Source organism: Cupressus sempervirens, chromosome 1 (assembly GCF_028749045.1).
Source record: "Cupressus sempervirens isolate cs-2001-9-10 chromosome 1, ASM2874904v1, whole genome shotgun sequence".
NCBI classification, from domain to species: Eukaryota; Viridiplantae; Streptophyta; class Pinopsida; order Cupressales; family Cupressaceae; genus Cupressus; species Cupressus sempervirens.
The window spans coordinates 170,940,559-170,962,843 of NC_143118.1; the positions used below are offsets into that span (position 1 = coordinate 170,940,559).

General features: G+C 36.3%; 1 protein-coding gene across 2 annotated transcripts; it reads right to left on the reverse strand.

Moving 5' to 3' along the window:
- Positions 1-267: 267 nt before the first annotated feature.
- Positions 268-21,931, reverse strand: LOC149576683 (membrane protein insertion efficiency factor). 2 transcript variants are annotated; one of them, XM_089819129.1, is made up of 5 exons: positions 21,609-21,931; positions 21,440-21,521; positions 21,171-21,251; positions 20,453-20,593; positions 268-588 (listed from the first exon to the last, which is right to left on the reverse strand). In XM_089819129.1, the coding sequence occupies exons 1-5, from the start codon at positions 21,753-21,755 to the stop codon at positions 530-532; spliced, it is 510 nt and encodes a 169-aa protein (XP_089675255.1). In that variant the 5' UTR covers positions 21,756-21,931; the 3' UTR covers positions 268-529. The 2 variants fall into 2 exon arrangements, with proteins under 2 accessions (XP_089675255.1, XP_089675251.1); XM_089819125.1 differs by having other exon boundaries at positions 21,606-21,892.
- Positions 21,932-22,285: the final 354 nt, after the last annotated feature.

The window sequence follows — 22,285 nt, forward strand, 5'->3', positions numbered from 1 at the left end:
AAGCCTAAAACCAATCTTTTAGTATAGATTTCATTTGGTACATAAAAGGTTTTCCTTCACCTATCCTTCACAGTAGTGTCATTGATCACTGAATTGACATCAAATCATTCTGTTTATATGATACATCATTGAACTTTCATTACATTTATAGATGTTAGAAGAACCAAAAACGAATTTAGAACCCATTGATACTTGCAGCTATAAAATTCATTGTTCTTTTCATAATTTCTAATTTGCACACATAGATCATGAATAAGTATACTGATCTTCCAAGAAAACAAAAGACCCATGTAGTAGAGATATTTATTATCCAATATAATTTACACCATTTAGCTAGGGCTGGCAAGGCCAAATCACATATGTGTAGAGTGTGAAGCATCAGCAATAATCTAAAAGAGGCTTTGTGACAAACTTATAACAAATAGGGGCTCATATAATTTTTATCAGTGGCAACTCTAAGGAGTCATGCCTAGTTCATGTGTATTATATTGTTGTCTGAACATGCTGTTGTTAATTGTAAGTAATGGCTCTATGAAGATGGTGGCTTGGTCTCATCAAACCAACGAGGAGGATCAAAGCCAGACCCACCTGGAAAAAACAAGAAAGAAAGTCAGGTCCATCACCAAATTGCAAGACATGACATTGGCATTTTTCAAATAAAATTATCACGTACTGTTCAGATAAAAGTGTGACAAACACTGTAAAATAATGTCAAGCCATGCCTTCAAGGGCAACACATCTAAATTGAAATCAAGAATTAACTTGCTTAGCGACATATCTTTCATTTTTAAAGACCACTAATGAAGAAATGTGAAGTATTAAATTTAAAGTGGGATTACGACAGTTTGCCATTGTGTTAAATCAACACTATTCTGGGTCACAGTGACAAAGCAAGCAATTTCTAATTTTTCTTACAAAGTTTTAAAAGCTGGGAAGCTGCAACTACTGAATACAAGTAGGTGGTGTATAAGTTTTTAACTTTCCAGATTCAAGATTTATTTTCAGCATGACCAACTTAGCCATCTATCTAAATCCAAAGAACAAGAAAGGAGTTTCTTTCACTGCAATGGTGGGTAACTCTGAGGAAAGACGCAGCATTTTATAGGATTCTCTCTGCTACAGGTCCTGTAAGTAAGTAAAGCAAGGAAGGCAATACCAAAGAGGCCCATTACTAAGCGAAGCCAAGAAAAAGTAATGAGATCCTCTGACTGAGGAGGAATTTAATCCTGAAGCAAAGACAGCATCATAGGGAATGGGGGAGCAGTTAACCTCTTTTGGTTTAACTAAATTAACATCTTTGAAGGCATACATATTCTCAGCCTCTAAGCAGGGTCTATCGCGAGATGAGGGAATTCTTGCACCTTCAGAATCTCATTTAAAAAACTCAATAAAGATATCAACTGGCCAAGACAACCCAAAAACAGTTGGATGACACTGAACATAATCCATAAGGAATTAAGGTCATCCCAATAATGAACCTGCTCGAAGGGAGACAAAAAAGAAAAAGAAAAACACTAATAAACAAAGCTTATTTCCTCAATGAAATGTGATAAAAACTGACTATTTCTTAGCCCAGCCTTATATTTAAACAAACTAGAGATGCAGTTTTTCGGAATGTTTATCAATTCTTCTCCGGCACTGTTTGCCTCCAAAATAATGAGGTACTCAATTCTCTTAGCTTGTTGGTGCACATATTACATTTGAATTGAGATTTAATGCAAGTTCTTTGTCAATCAAAAAGAAACAAGACTAGTAGAATAAAATGTGGGCAGCCAACAAAATTACAAGAGAAAATCATAAATGTAGCATGCTGGTGCCTTTTTGAACAAAAACTACTTTTAACATCAAGAACTTGAAATCATAGAGCCAATAATTTTCCATAAAATGATCTAATAATCACCAAAACATATATCATAATAATAATAAAGCCATTTATTTCCACCTTCAGCTACATGAATGGGAATTTATTCTCAAGAGATCAATGGAAAGGCACACTTCTCCATAAATCCATCCAATTATCATTTTGTGCCTACATAAATAGTCTAACTTGTAGCAGAGTATTACTCTAAATTTTCTAAACTATTGTTAGTTTACTCAATTTTCGGTCCTGAAATAGTGTTGCATAAGTAGCGCCAAGTTTATAACATTTATAACTTAGCAGCTCTACCTTCCATACTCTAGCCTCCATACCTAATCACAGCTCTAGCAACACTATTCATTCATCTAATGGCTAATTTAAATTGTTGCTTTAGAGACCCGCACAATGACCATAGAAGATATGATTTCTAAGAAGGCAAGGTTCCCCTCCTCACCTCTATAACCATTTAATTACTCTTCTTCCAAAACCATTACAGAACTTCCTTCAATAATTCAAACCAAGTTTAAATTAAATTTCCAAACCGATAACTAGAATTGTAATATATTGTTGAAGATTGTAGCTGCAACAGAGATCTTTATCTCTGATTTGTCATATGTTGAAAAAGAGATAACACTGTGTCAAGACCTAGGGAATATATATTTATTATAATATTATTTGGAGAGGTGTGTTATGCAAAGAGTCACGTGTTTGGAGACATGAAGAGTCTTGTATTTGGGAATTGAAGAGACCTTCAAGTGTAATATGAAGAGTCTCTCATTTCAATTTATATATATGATTACTTTTCTGTATAGACACAGTATTAAGTGGAATGCTTTGTACTTGAACATTTTATTATCAATAAAGAGAGATATTTTCTAGTGTGGCTGGGTTTTTCTGTCATGCCCAATGGTATAGCTGTCTCAAATCTGCATGTAACTTCTTAACACCAGGGTGAATTGCATAAGGTGCTCTATGAGCCTCGAGTACAATGAACTCGTACAAATCCCCAATGGAAGGTAAATAGATACGTCCTCATGATGCAATAGCCCATTAGACTCTAATGAATACTCATAATACTTCTCCTCTAAGGGTCTCTGAGAACGCACCAACTGAATAACCTCTGTATATAGCTCATCCTCTGGCAAATGATGTAGGATACGCCCTCTCAAATTGGTGCAAGTAGTCAAAGATGAAAGCTCATGACACCTTCTATTCAAGGCATCTGCAACCACGTTCTCCTTCCCCTTGATGAAATGAACATCAAAATCATACTCAAAAAGGAACTCCATCCACCTTCTCTGCCTCACATTAAGGTTCGGCTGTGTGAATATGTACTGCAAGCTCTGATGGTCGGAATGAAGCTCAAATCTATGACTTAGAAGGAAGTGTCGCCACCTCACTAAAGCATTTACCACTGCTGCAAGTTCTAGGCCGTGAGTAGGGTAATTAAGCTCATGAATCTTCAACTTTCTAGATTTGTAGGAAATAGGTCATCCATCCTGCATAAGGATTGCCCCTATACCATCCAATGATGCATCCATGCACACCGCAAAATCTGCTGAAGGATCTGGCATTGCAAGGATTGGTGCACTCGTGAGGGTTCTCTTGAGCTCTTGGAAAGCTCTCATTACTCTAAATTTTCTAACTATTGTTAGTTTACTCAATTTTTGGTCCTGAAATGGTGTTGCATAAGTAGCGCCAAGTTTATAACATTTATAACTTAGCATCTCTCTCTCTCTCTCTCTCTCTCTCTCTCTCTATAGCATTTATAACTTAGCATCTCTCTCTCTCTCTCTCTCTCTCTCTCTCTCTCTCTCTCTATAGAGAGAGAGAGAGAGAGAGAGAGAGATTGTTGAAGATTGTAGCTGCGACAAAGATCTTTATCTCTGATTTTGTCATATGTTGAAAAAGAGATAACACTGTGTCAAGACCTGGGGAATATATATTTATGATAATATTATTTGGAGAGGTGTGTCATGCAAAGAGTCACGTGTTTGGAAACATGAATAGTCTTGTATTTGGAAATTGAAGAGACCTTCAAGCGTAATATGAAGAGTCTCTCATTTCAATTTATATATATGATTACTTTTCTGTATAGACACACAATATTATGTGGAATGCTTTGTACTTGAACATTTTATTATCAATAAAAAGAGATATTTTCTGGTGTGGCTAGGTTTTTCCCTTCAGGTTGAAGGGTTTTCCTAGGAGTATTCCTTGTTTCCTTTGTGCCTACTTTACTTTTTCATTATTGTTGTTTAGCATTATCTTTGGGCTAAACATTAACATGGAATCAAAGCCAGGTTTAATCTATGATTTGCATATCATTGGCTTCTATGTTTATTGGTCACAAGAATGATGAAAATAATGTTTACTATGAATTATGTGCTATTGTGCCTTGAAACCTGATTTAGCCATGTTCCTCAGAAGCTAAGATAATTGCTGATAATTATGAGTGCCTCAAATATTTGCTTTAGGTGCATTTTTTTTAGCCAAGAATAATTGCCTATAATTATTTGAGCCCTCTCATTTGCAATATTTGTGGTGATAGAAGGGTTTTTTGTGCAAATTGAGGTTTCATTTAATGCAATTAAATCAGACTTGCACTGAATTGGTTCATTTCTCACTCCTTGGATTACTCGAGTTTTGTATGGTTAGAACAACTTGGGTGTAAGAATTTGCCTTAGGGAAAAATGACACCAAGATCAAGAAGCACAAGACTTAGCACAATATGGATTAAATGATGTATGATCATAATAATAATATGAGAATGAATTAATGTACATACACACTAGAAGTGTTTGTATATAAAGGCCTCTAGAATGACTAGGAGTTAGTGAAGAGATAAGCTCAACAACTAAGCACATGTCCACCAGAAGTGGATTATCCTCCATTGTGCATGAATGTTCGTGCAACAATGAGAGGGTAAGTATGACAAGGTGTATCTTGTATAGAGATGTTGTAGATACCATGTGCTTAAATTAGTTGCTAACTCCTGTGTTGTCAACAAGACAACTCGTATGACAATGCATACTCCTAGGTGTCTACATGACAACTAATATAATAATGCATTAACCTAAGTAAACTTAAGTAAAGTGTAAATAGTAATTAATTATTTACACTAACACCCCCTCTTAAGTGCAACTTAGGGGAATGCACTTAAGCTCACAAAAGCTATGATGGGTCCTTGCTACTAGGCCAATTTAGGTACCCATGTACAAATGCAATGAAATCTCTCTGAAAACAGAGAAAGAGGGAAAACCTCATGGGAAAAACCCTCCCCCAAAAATAGAGATATGTACAATATAGAAGAGAAGAGTCATGTGACCCCCCTTGGTGAAAAATCACACCCCCAAGAGATCTCGCAAATAAAGATACTTGACCTCAGTAAAGGGCTTGGTGAAGATGTCGGCTATTTGTTGTTCTATAGGACAATACCGCAATGCAATGACCTGCTCATTAATCAACTCTCTGATGTAGTGCATATGAACCTCAATATATTTGGTGCACTGATGCTGCATTGGATGTTTTGAGATTTCAATGGCACTCTGATTATCACAATGTATGACTGTGGGTTTGGGAAGATCAAAACCAAACTCCTTCAGAATCTGCTGTAGCCAAATAGCCTCTGTAGTTGCATTCGCAGCTCCTCAGTACTCAGCCTCAGTCGATGAAAGAGCAATAGTGTTCTACTTTTTACTCTACCAACAAATGGGACCGGAACCAAGATGAAACATATATCTTGAAGTGCACTTGCAAGAATCAATATCCCCTGCATAGTCTTGAGTTTGTATAACCCACTAACTGTAGTCCTGTACCAGCTGCATAGTTTATCCCATATGTATGTGTAACCTAGATATAGTGTAGGATGCATTTGGCTGCCTTCCAGTGAAGTTCATGTGGTTCTTGCATGAAGCGAGAAACCATGCCAATTGCAAATGAGATGTTAGGGCGTGTATGTGTCAAGTAGATGAGACTTCCAATCAGCTGTCTATACAAAGTAGCATCAACAAGTGGAGTGACCACTTTGCTTCTAACTTAACATCTGAAAGGAATGGAGTAGGTGCAGCCTTGTAGTCACTCATATGAAATCGAGCTAGTAGATTAAGAGCATACTTGGGTTGTGATAATGTGATCCCTAATGAAGACTGATGTATCTCATACCAAGGAAATAATGAAGTAGACCCAAATCTGTCATTGAAAACCTATCCTGTAAAGTAGCCTTGAAACTATCAATGATGGATGTTGTACTCCTTGTAATGATCAAGTCATCAACATAAAGCACAAGAAGCAAATAAGCCTTGAAGTTGAGAAATTTTTCAAACACTTCACTCTTATGAGCCATTAAGAATACCCAAGTAAAGCGAGAGTAGTCATCAATGAAGGTGAGTGCATAGCGAGACTTGCCAAATGATGGCGCTGGAAAATGGGCCCACCACATCACTATGAACCAATTCAAGAACACATTGTGCTCTCCAAGACTCCCCTTGTCAAACATTTATTCTGGATGTTTCCCAAGTGAGCAACCTGAACAAACGCCATCTGAAAACTGGACTTGAGGTAGACCATGAACTATGTTCTTGCAAATAAGCTGTTGAAGATACCTGTAGTTGAGATGTCCAAGTCTCTCATGCCACAGTTTTCTTTCTATATTTGAATGCATTAACAAGGCTTGTGCATTAGATTTTGGCACAAAGGAAGAGAAAGTGTAAAGCCTTGAATCATGATTGGCTTCACCTATTGCAACCATAGAGTAATCTTTGATGCTTTTCACTACCACTGAATCGGGAAGAAATTCAACCTTGTGTCCTCCTCCATAGTGAGTGATTTGGTAGACTGAAAGAAGGTTGGACGTAAGATTAGGAACATAGAGAACATCCTTGAACGCTCCATTTTCCATCTCAACTTCACCTTTTCCTTCAACTTCCACTTTAGTATCATCCCCTACAAAGATGTGTGGTACCTTTGAATGCGTCATGGAAGAAAAATCTCTCTTTGAAGCACCCATGTGATGTGTGGCACCTAAGTCAATAATCCATTCTCCCTAGCTGACAGTGTTTGTGAGTAAAGCTTGCCCTTTGCTCTTGGAATCTGAAGCTAATGATCCTTTCTCCTTATAAGCATTAGGCAATGGAACATTGCATTTCTTCATGATGTTCTTTAATTCATCAATCTACTTATGATAAAACTGATGTTTGTCATGACCAATCTTTTTGCAAAGGGCAAACTTCTTCTTTTCCTGAGTACTGTCCCCCTTTTTGTTGGTATTAGGAGAAGACTTGCCTTCTTGTTGATTTGATTTTTCTATGTCCCCTTGTTTGTTGTCTTTCCACTTCTTCTTTTTGCCCTTTCCTTTGTTTGAACTTTCACCAATTGAATTTTTAGAACTCTCATTGTTAGCCACCAATGCCTTAGACTTTGAAGACTTGAGAATCCCCATTGTTATCAACTTAGCTTGTTCATCCTCTAACAATTGAGCATGATCATCAAAAGTGATTGTCTTAAATGAAGCCCCTAAGGTAGTCTTTGTGGTGTTGAAAGAAGAGATAAATGTGGAGTATTCAGATGGCAGCTTATTGTGAATGAGATAAATCAACCTGTCATCTTTAATGGGATTATTACAATCAGTAAGTTTTGTTCTCAATTCATTCACCTTAATGATAAAATCCTGGATAGAATCAAAGCTCTTAGGATCTAAAAAGATAAGCTCATCTTCAATCTTGTAGACATCCTCCTCAGTCACTTTCTCATATAGGTTTTTAAGAGCATCCCAAGTTTCCTTGGATGTATTATACTTCATGATCTAATAGAGGATCTTGTCTTCAACCCCCAACCTAAGAATAATTAGGGCTTTCCTATCTATTGTTTCCCAAGCATTGATATCACTTTGAGATATTTGAGCACCTGTTGGTTTAGGAAAAAAACCATCTGCATATTGAGAAACTTCTTCATTCATCAATTCACACCATTCTTTAATTGACCATGTGGCATAGTTATGTGGTGTTAACTTTGGAATATTAAGATTTCCCATAATGCAAGGAAAGAAAGATAACAGCAAGAAAATAGGTAGACAACACCAAGAGACACCTGCCCCCCCCCCCCCCCCCCCCCAATCAAAAAACCCCCAAAAATGAATGATTTTGGCACTTTATACTTAGTGCATTTACAATAGCCATTTGCCAATTTAGGCCTTAGTGGACTTATAATTTTGCTCTTTACAACTTCCTCTTGGAGTTCAAGTCTGGAACTAACCAATGTAGCTCAGATATACAACAATTTTGAAGCAGTACAATGCAAAGAAAGGACCTATTTCTGAAAGTGGTATTTCTGTCCACACAAGCTTATAATCTGATTACAGATCTGGAAAGTAGACGAAAAATTATGCACTTTCAAAACAAAGGAACTTGAAAATGTGTCCAGATGAGCTCGTACGAAGTATTTGAAGTTGCAAAATGTAGGATTGGATAGGTACAGTTACTAAAAACTGAATTTTCTGACAAATCCGTACACCAAAACTAGAAAATAATAGCACCACTGAAAAATTCAGGAAATTCTAGCCAAAATTAAAAAAATTGCACTTGATTTGGAGTTTGGATGACTGAGATAGGGCCTCCCCAAGTCGGACTATCAAATCAAAATTGCATATGGTGAGGGGTTTGCTCACCAAAATAGTATGTTAAATTTGAGTCCAAACAACCATCGTGGTAGTGTAACCTAGCCTGCTGGTGACGGTCAAATGACTGTCAAATTTAAGCTCAGGTATGGATGACATTAGCGAAAAAAGCCTCCTTGGCTTATGTGGCAATACGGACTAATGATGTCAGCAAGTCCATACTGATGATGTGGCAAGTGTACGATGCTTACGTGTCTGTACAACTAATGTGTCACTGCGGGTTGAGTTGGCTTTCTAACATGTTCTTCTATCATAGCAGGGTGTGACGTGTCTGGGGTGACTGGGCAGATGACGAGGCAGACAACTGGATGTGTGACAAACATCGCATGGTAGGAGCAGTGGCCGGTGCCGAGAAGCTTCGGCGGGAGTTTGTCGCCAAGGGGGAAGCTAATGCCGACAAGGACGCTGGCGGGTGGTGTGTGTGGGACTTTAGTCCTACATGCACCATTGTTAAAAAATTGTTGTGTTTAAAAAACTCTGTCGTCGAGAGTTTGATTCAACAAAGAAGCCGCAAGTATATTTGATGAGAATGGCTGTCAGGTGATGTGATGCCGATTTGTGAGTGCTGCCATGGAATTTGAAAATGTTGCCGATATGAGAAATATTCCAAAGAATATTCCATGGGTGCCAGGATTTGACCACTTGGTTAGCCTACAAAAAAAATTCTTCTCTACAGGCCAAAAAAATTCTACAAAATTTTGGAAAAATACTACAAATCCAAAAAATAATTGTAGAGAAATTGAAATTGCAGAGATGGAAATTAAAATTGCAGATCCGAAAAAATAAATTCACAGATCTAAAAGATCATACCGAATTCGCAAATTAGGCCTTCGGTACTGGTTTGCAAAAAAAAATTTGCCTCAATTTTGACTATGGCTTAGGGTAGGCAAATTTATAGACAAAATTCCCCAAATCAATGCTCCGGACGCAATGGTGAGGTCCACTTTGGCTCTAGACGCTCTCAATAACTGCAGATACTTCGGATCTAAATCGAGATCCTCTGAGAGGTGAAGCAAAAATGGTCTCCAATGGCTATGAAATGACGCTCTCTCACCCTCTGATACCATGTAAGAATTTGCCTTAGGGAAAAATGACACCAAGATCAAGAAGCACAAGACTTAGCACAATATGGACCAAATAATGTATGATCATAATAACAATATGAGAATGAATTAATGCACATACACACTAGAGGTGCCTATATATAAAGGCCTCTAAAATGACTAGGAGTTAGTGAAGAGATAAGCTCAACAACTAAGCACATGTCCACCAGAAGTGGATTATCCTTCATTGTGCATGAATGTTACAATGAGAGGATAAGTATGACAAGGTGTATCTCGTATAGAGATGTAGACACCATGTGCTTAAATTAGTTGCTAACTCCTGTGTTGTCAACAAGACAACTCGTATGACAACGCATACTCCTAGGTGTCTACATGACAACTAATATAATAATGCATTAACCTAAGTAAACTTAAGTGTAAATAATAATAAATTATTTACACTAACATTGGGAACATAATTATATGAAATCATAGGAGGTGTTTTATGGACTATGGATTGGCATCAACGTAGAGATAAGTATTAATATTATTTTTATATAACTGGAAATAGTATGCTTTTAGCATTGATATCTATGATAGGTTTGATATCTCTTCGTTGTAGGACATGAAGTAATGAGATGATAAAAAATTATATGAACATGGGAGCAATTGCTTGCAATCATGGGACTCAATTGATGATACAGAAAATGATATTCAGAGGAAGTATATTCAACTTCAGAGGGAGGTTATGTGACCGAGGGAGATGTCTAATTCTTTGCATACTTACGTGGAAGGGTAATTGCTAAAGCTCCTTGCCTAGCCCAATTGGAATCAGTTGTATTATTGTGGTGATCCAAGTTGTCCCTACTAAGAGAGAGTCATTCTTATACATGTTTCTATAATGTGTTATTCTCTGAGAGGGAGAAGTTTGAGGTGAAATCCCTTGATAATGAGTTCTTCTCTACGAGAGAAGTTCGAGGTGAAATGCCTTGTTAATGAGTTCTCTGTGAGAGAAGTTCAAGGTGAAATCCCTAGTTCCACCCTCTGTGAGTAGGTATTGTGGATCCACCCTCTGCGACAAGGCATGGTGGAAATGCATTCTTCTCAAGTAGAAGTCCGAGGTGAAAGCCCTCGTTCTACCCTTTGCAATGAGGCATGGTGAAAATGCATTCTTCTCAAGGATAAGTCTAAGGTGAAAGCCCTTGTTCCATCCCTTACGAGTAGGCATGGTGGAAGTCATATGTGTGAATCCATGACTTTAATTTTATGTGCATATGAAGTAACTATGGTGACTTATGTTATGCCGAGATAACATGCTTTATGAGAATTTATCATTGACATCTTGGTTTGCAGCTATGTATGCCTACCATACTAAAGATCTCTCTTTCAAAGAGGGATTGTTGACTATTGTAGCTATGATGGAGATCTTTATCTCTCATTTTTCCATATGTTGAAAAAGAGTTAATATTGTCAATAGATGGGGAATACATATTTATGATAATACTTGAGACAATATTATTCAGAGAGACATGTGTCGTGCAAGAAGTCATGTGTTTGGAAACATGAAGAGTCTTGTATTTGGAAATTTAAGAGATCTTCAGGTGTAATATAAAGAGTCTATCATTTCAATTCATATATATGATTACTTTTGTGTATAGACACACAGTATTAGGTGGAACACATTGTACTTGAACATCGTATTATCAATAAAAGAGATATTTTTCTAATGTGGTTGGGTTTCCCCTTCAGGTTGAAGGGGTTTTCCCAAGATAATTTCTTGTGTCCTTTGTGCCTATTTTACTTTTTCCTAATTGTTGTTTATCATTATCTCTAGGCTAAACATTAACATATCTATATATCCCTATACATGTCTTCACAACAATAATGCCATGAAAAGCATAAACAATCACCCCTCAATGATAAGAAGTACTTTCACAATCATAGAGAAAAATACTATTGTTTTTTACTCCCCATAAAACTAAGAAGACGTATGAGAAGAATCCTCTAGGAACCTTTGGCCTTAGAACCCATCTGAAACAAGCTTCTTAGGTTCACTGGATAAAAGATTAGTTTGTCAGTCATACTCTAAATGAAAAGACACAATTTTATCTTTTTGAGTCTATGGAAATATAAAGTATCACTTGGATGTCAGGATCTATCACTAGTAGGCTTACCCCGATAACCCTTAACTTACCATTTACTTAAGACGTAAAAAATGGGCCCTTTACTTACCATCTTCTAGGAGGGACCTTAAAGGGAGCGCTTCATAGAAGACAGAGAAGTAACCGGGGATCTAAGGATCCTCGAGAGGGATATTAATTTTGATGTGGAGACGTCTTTAAGGTTGGGTTAGGATAGAGGGTAGAATAGTGAATTATATTTTACTCTTGTATAAATTTTAAAATTGATTTTGCAGGTATTATTGTCCTTACCAGTGGGGACATTACAATGGTATCAGAGCATAATCTTGCCAACCTGTGATTTTTGTACATACAAACAATAAATAAATCAAGAAAATGGCAAAACAACTAGCACAAGAATTGAGAAGCTTCATGGAGCAAACCAATCAAAGATTCGAAAGTACACATAAAATGATTCTTGAAGCTATACGAAAATTGGGCAATAATAATCAAACAAATCCTAATTCGGTAAGGGAGATCTATTCTAAATATTTAGAAAATGTACCCTCAATAGAAGACTCATCTTTTCGAGACACACTTACATCATTCCTTCCAACAAGGGAACCAATTATAGAAGACTTGGAACCCAACCCAACTAGTGTAGAAGAAATTGCACAAATATACGCCGGACTAGATCCACAAGTTAAGAATAGTATCCCTTTCAAAGAGTACTATGAAAGCAAATTATTAGGAAGAAAAAGGGAAGTCACTATGGACAAAGACCTCAAAACGGAGACTAAAAGGATATTACTAACATGCTTTAACGGATCAAGGGAAGAAACTGCTCACTCATGGGTTCAGAAATTGGATACATATTTATTCTTTAGCCCTATGAAAGAAAAAGATGCCATCAAATTTGCCATACTCCATTTAGGAGGTTTAGCTTATGACTGGTGGCATTATGGCCACATAACACAAGGCCACAAAAATCACAACGTATAATAAATTCATACAAAGGCTCATTAATCGATTTGATGATAAAGATTTTGAATGATACTTACAAGAATTAATTCATCTAAAATAACTAGGAACCGTGGGAGAATTTTCACGTAAATTCCTTGAATTATTTGTCTTCATTCCTAATCTTCCTCAAAAAAGGCTCATCCACATGTTTATGGAAGGACTTAAGGAGCCTTTAAAACATCTTACCAAAATGAAAGACCCAAAGAGGACCAAGGTAGACCTTATTATATATGTAAAGAACCATGGAGCAGAGAACACCGATGTTCAAAAAGAGAAGAGTTGTACCAAAACAATCTATGCTTCAAATGTAAGTCACCATGGAGTCGAACCCATCAATGCAAAAGAGGGCAAATAAATAATGTAGAAGAATCAATTAAAGAGAATATACCTAGAAAAAAAGAAAAGACTAAGGAACATGAGCATGGGATCATAGCTATTATTACACAAGAGAATGAGAATAGAACCTTCCGAATAAAGGGGATGCTAAGGGGACAAAAATTAATTGCCTTAGACGACTCCGGAGCTCGCACGACTTCATTGGAAGACATTTAGTCACAAGAAGAAAGCTAAAAGCTAAAGAATTCAAGGGATTCAAAGTAGCGTTTGGAAATGGTTCACCAGACCATTGTACCACTATTGTACCCCAATTGGAAATCAACCTAGGAGGACACACTTTAGAAAGGAATTTTTATATAATGAATATCCAAAATGATATTATCCTAGGAATGCCATGGATAAACTCCTTAGGGCGATTCATAATGGATAGTCCTAATTCAGAAATATGCTTCAAACATGAAGGGAAGAAAATTACACTTACGGAATTACCAGATTCTTCTCCAAAGGTAGTCTCTTGTAAGAAAATGGCCAAAATACTTAGTCATAACCAAGGTGAATGGATTGCACAATGTTTAGCAATGGAGAAATCCAATCCACAAGGACAGAATGTTCATATAGATATCAAACCGATACTAAGAAGGTACAAAAGGGTTTTTGATGAAATTCCCCCAGGGCTTCCCCCGAAAAGAGGATTTGAGCACTCTATAGAACTAGAAGAAGGGGCAAAACCAATGATAACAACTCCATGTCGACACCCTACGAAGTTCAAAGAAGAAATACAAAAGACAATTCAAGAATTACTGGAAATGGGCCCTATTCAACCTAGCAGTAGCCCCTTTGCTTCTTCCGTAGTATTAGTCAAAAAGAAAGATGGTACCAAGAGGATGTGCATAGACTACAGGGCCCTAAATAAGAAAACCATAAAGAATAGGTATCCCATACCTAGGATTGATGAATTAATGGATGAATTGCACAAAGCATGCTACTTCTCAAAAATTGATCTAAGGTCAAGATATCACCAGATAAGCATGATGAAGGAAGACATTCCAAAGATTGCCTTTAGGTGCCACTATGGGCATTTTGAATTTCTAGTCCTTTCATTTGGTCTCACCAATGCACCAACAACCTTGCAATCTTGTATGAACCACATCTTTCGGTAACAACTGAGGAAATTTCTACTCATATTTTTTTTATGATATACTTATTTATAGTAAAACATGGGAAGAACATTTGAAACATATTGAGGAGGTTTTGAACATCTTGGAGACAAAGTCGTTATATGCCAAAATGTCAAAATGTGAACTCGGATCAAAAGAGATTATATACTTGGGACATAAAATTAGTGCAAAAGGAGTAAGTGTAGACGAAGAAAAAATCAAAGCTATCAAGGAGTGGCCAAGACGCAAAACCCTAACCCAACTCAGGGGGTTTGTTGGGTTATGTAGCTATTGCAAACGCTTTGTAAAAGGGTTTTCAAAAATTGCATCCCTCCTCACCGATTTAACAGAAAAGGAGCATTCTTATGGAATGACATATCCCAACAAGCTTTTGAAAAACTCAAAGAAATTATGTGTACTTGCCCTATTTTAGCTATTCCAGATTTCAGAAAACCTTTTGAACTACAGTGTGATGCATCAAGAGAAGGAAACGGAGCAGTACTCCTGCAAGAAAGACACCCAATAACCTTTGAAAGTCATAAGCTCACTGAAGCAGGAAAACATTACTCAATATATGATAAAGAGATGTTAGTCATCATGCATGCTCTAGCAAAGTACCGACAGTATCTAGTTTGTGGAAGATTCATTGTAAAAAATAGATCATAATAGCTTAAGATTCTTCTTAAATCAAAAGGATCTTAATGATCAACAACAAAAGTGGGTTAGCAGAATCCGAGCTTACTATTTTGATATAGAATATGTTAAAGGAGTTAATAATGAGGTTGTGGATGCCCTCTCATGAAGATCCTATATTAATAATATTACTAACATATCCAAGAACTGGAAGGGAGACATTATAGCAGAATACATGAAGGATCCCCAAACACTAGAAATATTATAAGGGAAATTACTTAATGAAGATTTCAAAGCCTAGGATAGTTTAATCCTCTACAAAGAAAGGGTATATTTAGCCCCACAATCAAAGATTAAAAGCAAAATACTAAAAGAATTTCATGACAAGCCATTAGCGGGTCATCAAGGATACTACAAAACATACAAGCATATTAGAGAGAAATATTCTTGGAAAGGGTTAAAAAAAGATTTACTAAAATATGTACAAGAATGTATGATGTGTCAATGGAATAAAGTGGAATTGCAACACCTTGCAGGATGACTACAACCATTACCCATTCCAAACCAAAAATGGGAGAGTATATCAATGGATTTCATAAAAGGACTTCCAAAGATCCAAGGAAAAGACAACATATTTGTGGTCGTAGATAGACTTACAAAATATGCACATTTTTTTGCCATCTCAATGGAATACAAAGCACACCAGGTAGTAGAATTATTCTTTGAAGAGATTTTTTGACTCCATGGGCTCCCTCAAAATATTAACAACAAGTGTTTCAGTAAGTTCTCGCAAGAACTCTTCCATTTAGCAGGCACAACCCTAATTCCTAGCACAAGTTATCATCTTCAAACCGATGGACAGATTGAAATTGTCAATAAGGGGTTAGAAGGATACCTCAGGAACTACATTACCAGACACCAAAGTGCTTGGAATAAGTGGTTGCATTTAGAAGAATATTGCTATAATACTAGTCACCATATGTCAATACAAATGAGCCCATTTAAGACACTCTATGGATATGAAGCTACATCTTTTGGGAACCTAATAACACAAAAAAGTCTACTACTAGGTGCACAAGATTTTGTAAAACAAAGTATGGACATCATCAAAACCCTAAAAAAAACTTGTATCAAGCACAAAATCAACAAAAACTATATGTAGATAAGAAATGAACTGAAAGAACCTTTACAGCTGGAGTTTTAGTATTCTTATGATTGTAACCATACAAACAAACATCAATCAAGAAAAATGGTACTGAGCAGCTGAAGCCATGATTCTACGGATCCTATAAAGTACTAAGGAAGATTGGTGAAGTAGCCTATGAGCTCAAACTTCCACAAGATAGCAAGATACATAACACATTCCATGTTTCTTGTCTCAAAAAAGCTTTAGGACAAAGAGTAACTTCATGTGAAGAGTTACCCCCTTGGATGATGAAGGTCGGCTCATTCTAATACCCGAAGTTATTCTAGACACCTGTGAGAAAAGAATGAGGAATAGAACTATTACCGAATTCCTAATAAAGTGGAAGAACCTACCTGAGGCAGATTCTACATGAGAAAATAAAGAAATGATTAAGTTGCTTGAGGACAAGCAAATTCAAGACGAAAGGACTGGAATGAGCCTTGATTAAGCTACGTATTAAGTAAACTATTACCAAATTTTTGTAAAATTATCCATCAAATCAATTCATATTAAAATATTCCTATGTAGATGAGCTTTTTACTTGTAAGATGAAATTATAATATATCTTATATAACGTTAAAATGTCTTATAACCTCGCTTTATAATCATGAGCTCACCCATTATTATAAAAGATTATGAATTTAATAATAAATCATGACATAAAATCTAATACATGAATTCATATAATCAAAAGCAATCTAATTATTAAATCAAAATTAATACCATATGGTTGTACTAGCAAGTACCATGAGTCGCATCACTTATGGTCCAAGCAAGTAAAATAAAAGATTAACACCATATGGTTGTACTAGCAAGTACCATGAGTCGCATCACTTATGGTCCAAGCATATAATTAGCAAATACAGTGGAAGGAAGGGGGGACAGAAAGACAGAGAAATCAAATAGGGAAGAAGGGTACAATCTGAACAACCAATCAAGGACCAGGCCGTGCGCATCTAAGTCAAGTCAATCGCATATCGTGGAAGACTTCACAATAATCACCAACCAGGCCCCAGTCCGCCAATCAAGACAAGTACAAAGTCGTCCGACCAAGGAGTTGAGGAATTCGAGAAATACATGGCTATACAGGGTACTGGCCCACCAATCAAATCTGTCCATACATAAAAAGGTATGAGTAATTTAAAATGTTAATATGGAATATCTCACCAAGGCAAAAGATACTATATGTTATATGTGATGAGTTATTATGAAAACATAAATATTCATTTTTTTTAAATCTCATTTATACATATATAAGAAAACAATGGTTATTTATTAAGATCAAGAGAGTTCGGTGAGAAGAGAGTGATCTTATTAATTTAAGGTCAATAGAGTCCCACTAGGAAGAGAGTGATCTTAACATGGTTATAAGGCAAGAATATTCTGTAGATGTTAACATATGCATATGTGTCAAGGGTCCTGGATAGAGAATATCTCTTCTAGGAGGGACCTTAAAGGGAGCGATTCATAGAAGACGGAGAAGTAATTGGGATTCTAAGGATCCTCAAGAGGGTTATTAATCCTGATGTGGAGACGTCTTTAAGGTTGGGTTAGGATAGAGGGTAGAATAGTGAATTATATTTTATTATTGTATAAATTCTAACATTGATTTTGCAAGTATTATTGTCCTTACTAGCGAGGACATTACAGATACCAATGGGTCTGTGGCAATCAGCCAAACAAGCAATCCAAGACTGATAAATGCACTCGTTGATGCTGCCATAAGATGAGCAATCCCGGCACAGAGAACACTTATTGAAGTCAATGGAGTTGCCCCTTTCATTTATATTTTTCGCAAAACATAAACAAAAATCAACAATCTGGATTGTAAAAATTATATTAGGACATTTTTTTGACATTTACAAAACCTTTCAGAAAGAAACAGATGGTCAAAGATTTGTTCAACTCACTGTCATTTTCACCATAACCACAATCCCCTGTTTTACACAAATATGGCTGTAAATGCAAAGGAATTACAAGGTATCAAGTAATTGTCCTAGAATCAGCCCGTTGCCAACCAAAAACAAATAACCATAAAGTGTGATCAACCTAATTAAGTTATATATGAAATATCCAACCGGTCATTTAGTGTTTTTTCTGAACTATCACCAAAGGAAACAGATTAACAAAATAAGCAAATTGAATTTTGAAGAGTCATGAATTATTGGCTAAAAGAGATCCCTTAATTGGGGAACCAAAGGATTTCCTGTTAGAATTGTTGTCACTGATGTCAAAGGTTGTTATTTATAGTATGTTTTGATTATTTAAGGGGGAGATTATTGCAAGAATGAGATTGTGGATATATTGTCATTGTTGTCAAAGGTTGAGAAAGAGTTAAATGGAAGAAGCTCACTGGGCTTAGGAGATCAGCCTTTGGCTTGGCAATACGTTTTTGTTTGCTAGCAACAGGTATGAGATAGGGCCGACCCCCAACACCTCACATATACTAGCTCCTCATCAGCAATGACTCTGCTTGCTTAACGATTGTGAAGTTCCTTTGTTTGTATGGAGTAGGAAGAATTGCTAGATCACGAGTGCTGACATCATGTGTTCAATAGTACCGGTCTTGGACTTAAAGTGCTCTCTATGTTCATCAGTGGTTTTCAGTCTGTCTGATTAACTGTTATTTCGAAATGTGTTTGGAATGCATAATGAAGGATGACTGACACTCGTACATCACTATTCAGGCTTGTGTTGTAGCCTGATTAACATGTTTGAAATCCAGATTGAATTTGTTAAATGGTAAACCTGACCCCCGACGAAGGTGCTTTAGTTTTACAATTCTTGCTAAGGTAATTAGGATTCTTTCTTAACTTGTTTGAGTACTTTTGGAAGGCAGTATATACCCAAATTTCCAATTGGTCAACTTGGCAAAATACAGTGTCTTTGACTGTTCTTCAATCTTCGACATTCAGTGAGTATGTTTACATGTTAATCAGTGATTTTGGAAAGCAGTAAGGGCAACACCCTGACCTCTAACAGGCCGTCCTTGTGTTGGTTAAGCTAGTTCTTTTAGATGTGAGAAATTAAATTGGATGGCCGACCTGTTTTAAAATAGTATGATTTAATTAAGCATTATGTCCGTCTTGTGTCATTGTAAATTGCACGAATCAATGTAAAATTTAAATTATTGAAGTGTAGGTTGTGTGATTGTGTAACGAGAGAGAAGTATGAAAAAGGTTTTCTTTTAAGAGCAGAACACATTCAATGAAGTTCGTCTCAGAGCAGATCAAACACAGAGCAAACCTTGTGAAGTGTGCTAGTGAAGTGTGTGTAATTCCATATCATTCCAATACAGAGCAAAGCAGAGTTATTGGAAAAGACAAAAAGTGCAAAAACTCTCTTCGTCATCCTTTGAAGAAATTTTCCCGACGACAGAGGTTGGTGCCTCCTAACAAAAGAAATTGATGTCTCTTGCTGGGCTGATGCTTAATTGTGGGATTGGTGTCTCCAATAGGTTGGGCTCTACAAATTTTGTGAGTGGGGATTGAAATCTCCAGTGTGTCGGTGCCTGCAAATAATGTACAATCATTCTATTTTTGTTTTGATTGGTTTTCCCCGAAAGCATTTCCATGTAAATCTTGTGTGGATGATTATGTTTTTGTTGTTATTGTGGCAGTAAGTTTTAAATACGTAAAAGATTCACCCCTTCCCTCTCAGAACAAGTGTGTACTCGCCATTTCCTCTCAACAAATGTTACCTTAGTTGCAAATCAAGTAAGGCAGGGGCAATGAAACATTTTGTCACATGAACCGTGTAGAATGAAGAATCAGCATGATCATCCTTTATCTCCCAAATAGCAGAAGTGAATCCAATGAAATTCCATAAAAAGCTACTCAATTTTGTCATATGTATGTTTCAAGGTCAGTCAATGTCACACAGTAGGCCCTACAACAGCACCAACTCTGTGCCAAATTTTGGGGAAGATCAATCAAGACATTCCCACTATGTAATAGCATTAAAAACTGGACACATTGGCAATTCTAAGCCAGTTTTTAGGGAGAATGTGAATCAACCTAAGGTGTACAGGTACAAGATATGGGTTCTGGTATGGCAGTATGACAGATGTTTTTTTTTTCCTTGGGTATGGATATAGGACTGACTATGCATAAATTTATTTATTTATTTAAAATTATAAGTAATGAGTAAAAGAGTTGAGTAATAAGTATAAAATAACAGCTCTGGAGACATTATGACTTCCATCAATGTTCTAAATTCAAGTAAAAAGGGAAACATACAGCAGCAGAGGATGCTCCCCACACAAACATACTTCAAATACATTTTTCTTTTAAATCAGATTAAATAACTAGTATTTCTGTGGGAGGTCCCGAAAAAAGCAACTATAGCATACAGCATTAAATCAATCTATCATATTAAATATTAAAATCCATATGTATCAGAGATTGAATACAAGTGATCTTACCTAAAGGATTGCATCTGCATAGACGCCATGCAGTCAAAACAGTTCCTTTCAGAACTCCATACCGCTTATATGCTTGCATTGAGTACTCACTACAAGATGGTACATAACGGCAACTTGAGGGTAACAAAGGTGAAATTTCCCCTGTTTCAGATTCATAAGACAAAAGGATGGTAGCAGCATTAAATTTTTAAGTTTTTAATTCATATGTAAAGGCAAAGTTTAGGACCACTTATGAAGTAGTTTTATGGTGTTATATTGTGGCTGGTAAAAATGGTATTAGGATCTCACTAATATAAAAACACAGAAAAACACCATTCGAAGGGAGAGAAGGCCCAATCAACGACAGCATATTAAATAAAAAGCAAACAAGTTTCAAGCTATACAGACTTGTCTGTAAGAAAACTCCATGGTTAAGCATATTTGAATAACAATGGATTGCATCATCTCCAGAAAAGTCCAGTAACCAGTTAAGCTTTTCAGCCTCGGCGGTGACTGTAATGCTAGACCATGGTTCATTTTACTAGATTCAGTCTGGCCGCTTCACACATGAGAGCCAAATATAGAAATCGTTCAGTTCCCAACAAATTTGACACTAGAAGGAATGGCTATTCACAAGGTATGGGTTCTAAAAAAGAGACTTATTTATTAACGACTGCAGTTAATATTATAGCTAAGAAAACAAGAGTTCAAGGCAGTAATTTCAAGAGGCTTTACTTACTTCTGTAGAATGTTAACAAGGCTAATGCTGCTTCTACACCAGGGCCTTGGACATCTTTTTCCTCCCTCTTGGCTTGTCTGCCTCCCATTATTTATGCAAATAAAAACCCCAAATTACATAAATATTAGTCAGGAAAACACTCATTTTCCTACCTCCCGACTTCTCTGCGTCCCATAATCCATGCAATTATATACCCGAATTTACATGAATTTTAGTCAGGAAACATCAAAGAGAAAGGGGGTTTCATAGAATTTGTGTCTGTCTCATACCTGCATTGTCTTCCTCAATCTTGTCTTCATTTGAACACCATGCATAGACGATCCGTTTTGGGCATTTTAACCTGTCAATCAGCTGATAAAAAATGACACACCAAATTAGAGAGAGGAAAATTATTGACAAAAGTGCGTGCATTGGTTTAATCAGCTAAATAAAAACAACCTGAATATTGTGGGAATACTTGAGCCTATTTGCAATCTTGGTGAGATTGTGTTTGTGGAATTTTTTAGAATGGATTTGGGGTGTCAATTTTACAATTGAATTTTGAGGAAGAACCCCAGAAGTGGGTACTGTGACCATGCCCATCATCTGTTTTCCCAACTACTCAGTCATTTGGCCTTTCAAATAAATTCAATTGAAGGGAGCATTATCTATTAAAAAATGGTGCATCTTCGTGACCCATGTAAATGAATATATCGCTTCTGCTTCCAAATTATTGTTAACCTAGCGCAATCTAGTGATTACCTCGATTAGCTTTCTTTTGTGAGGAATTAATATGGGTAAAGCTTTGGGATGTCATTTATCAATTTCTAAGAGTTTGGGGTAAATATAATTTTAAAAAAAATAGCTAACTCAATGAACTCAAATTTAAACCCAATGTCCAATGTGGAAAGATAAGTTGGAATTACATGTGAAATTGGGTTGGATCAAGTATATTAGACACAAAAGTTCAAGAACACTAAAATAGGACTTTGTCGAGAAAAGATTTGTATTGGTTGCAATTTATGACACCATAATTATTTGATGGTTTCATGTATTTCATTTCCTATTATATTACAACAATTATAAGTGTAGAAAATTATAGAGAAGAAGATAAAAATATAACACATAAATTTACG

Bases quoted from the DNA above. Each gene is read 5' to 3' on its own strand.
- LOC149576683 (XM_089819125.1), bottom strand. From the start codon at position 21,755: ATGATGGGCATGGTCACAGTACCCACTTCTGGGGTTCTTCCTCAAAAT. The intron at 21,252-21,439 runs GTATGAGACAGA...AAATAATGGGAG, and splicing joins GATTGAGGAAGACAATGCAG to GCAGACAAGCCAAGAGGGAG. The intron at 589-20,452 runs GTAAGATCACTT...TGTTTTTTCCAG, and splicing joins ATGCAGATGCAATCCTTTAG to GTGGGTCTGGCTTTGATCCT.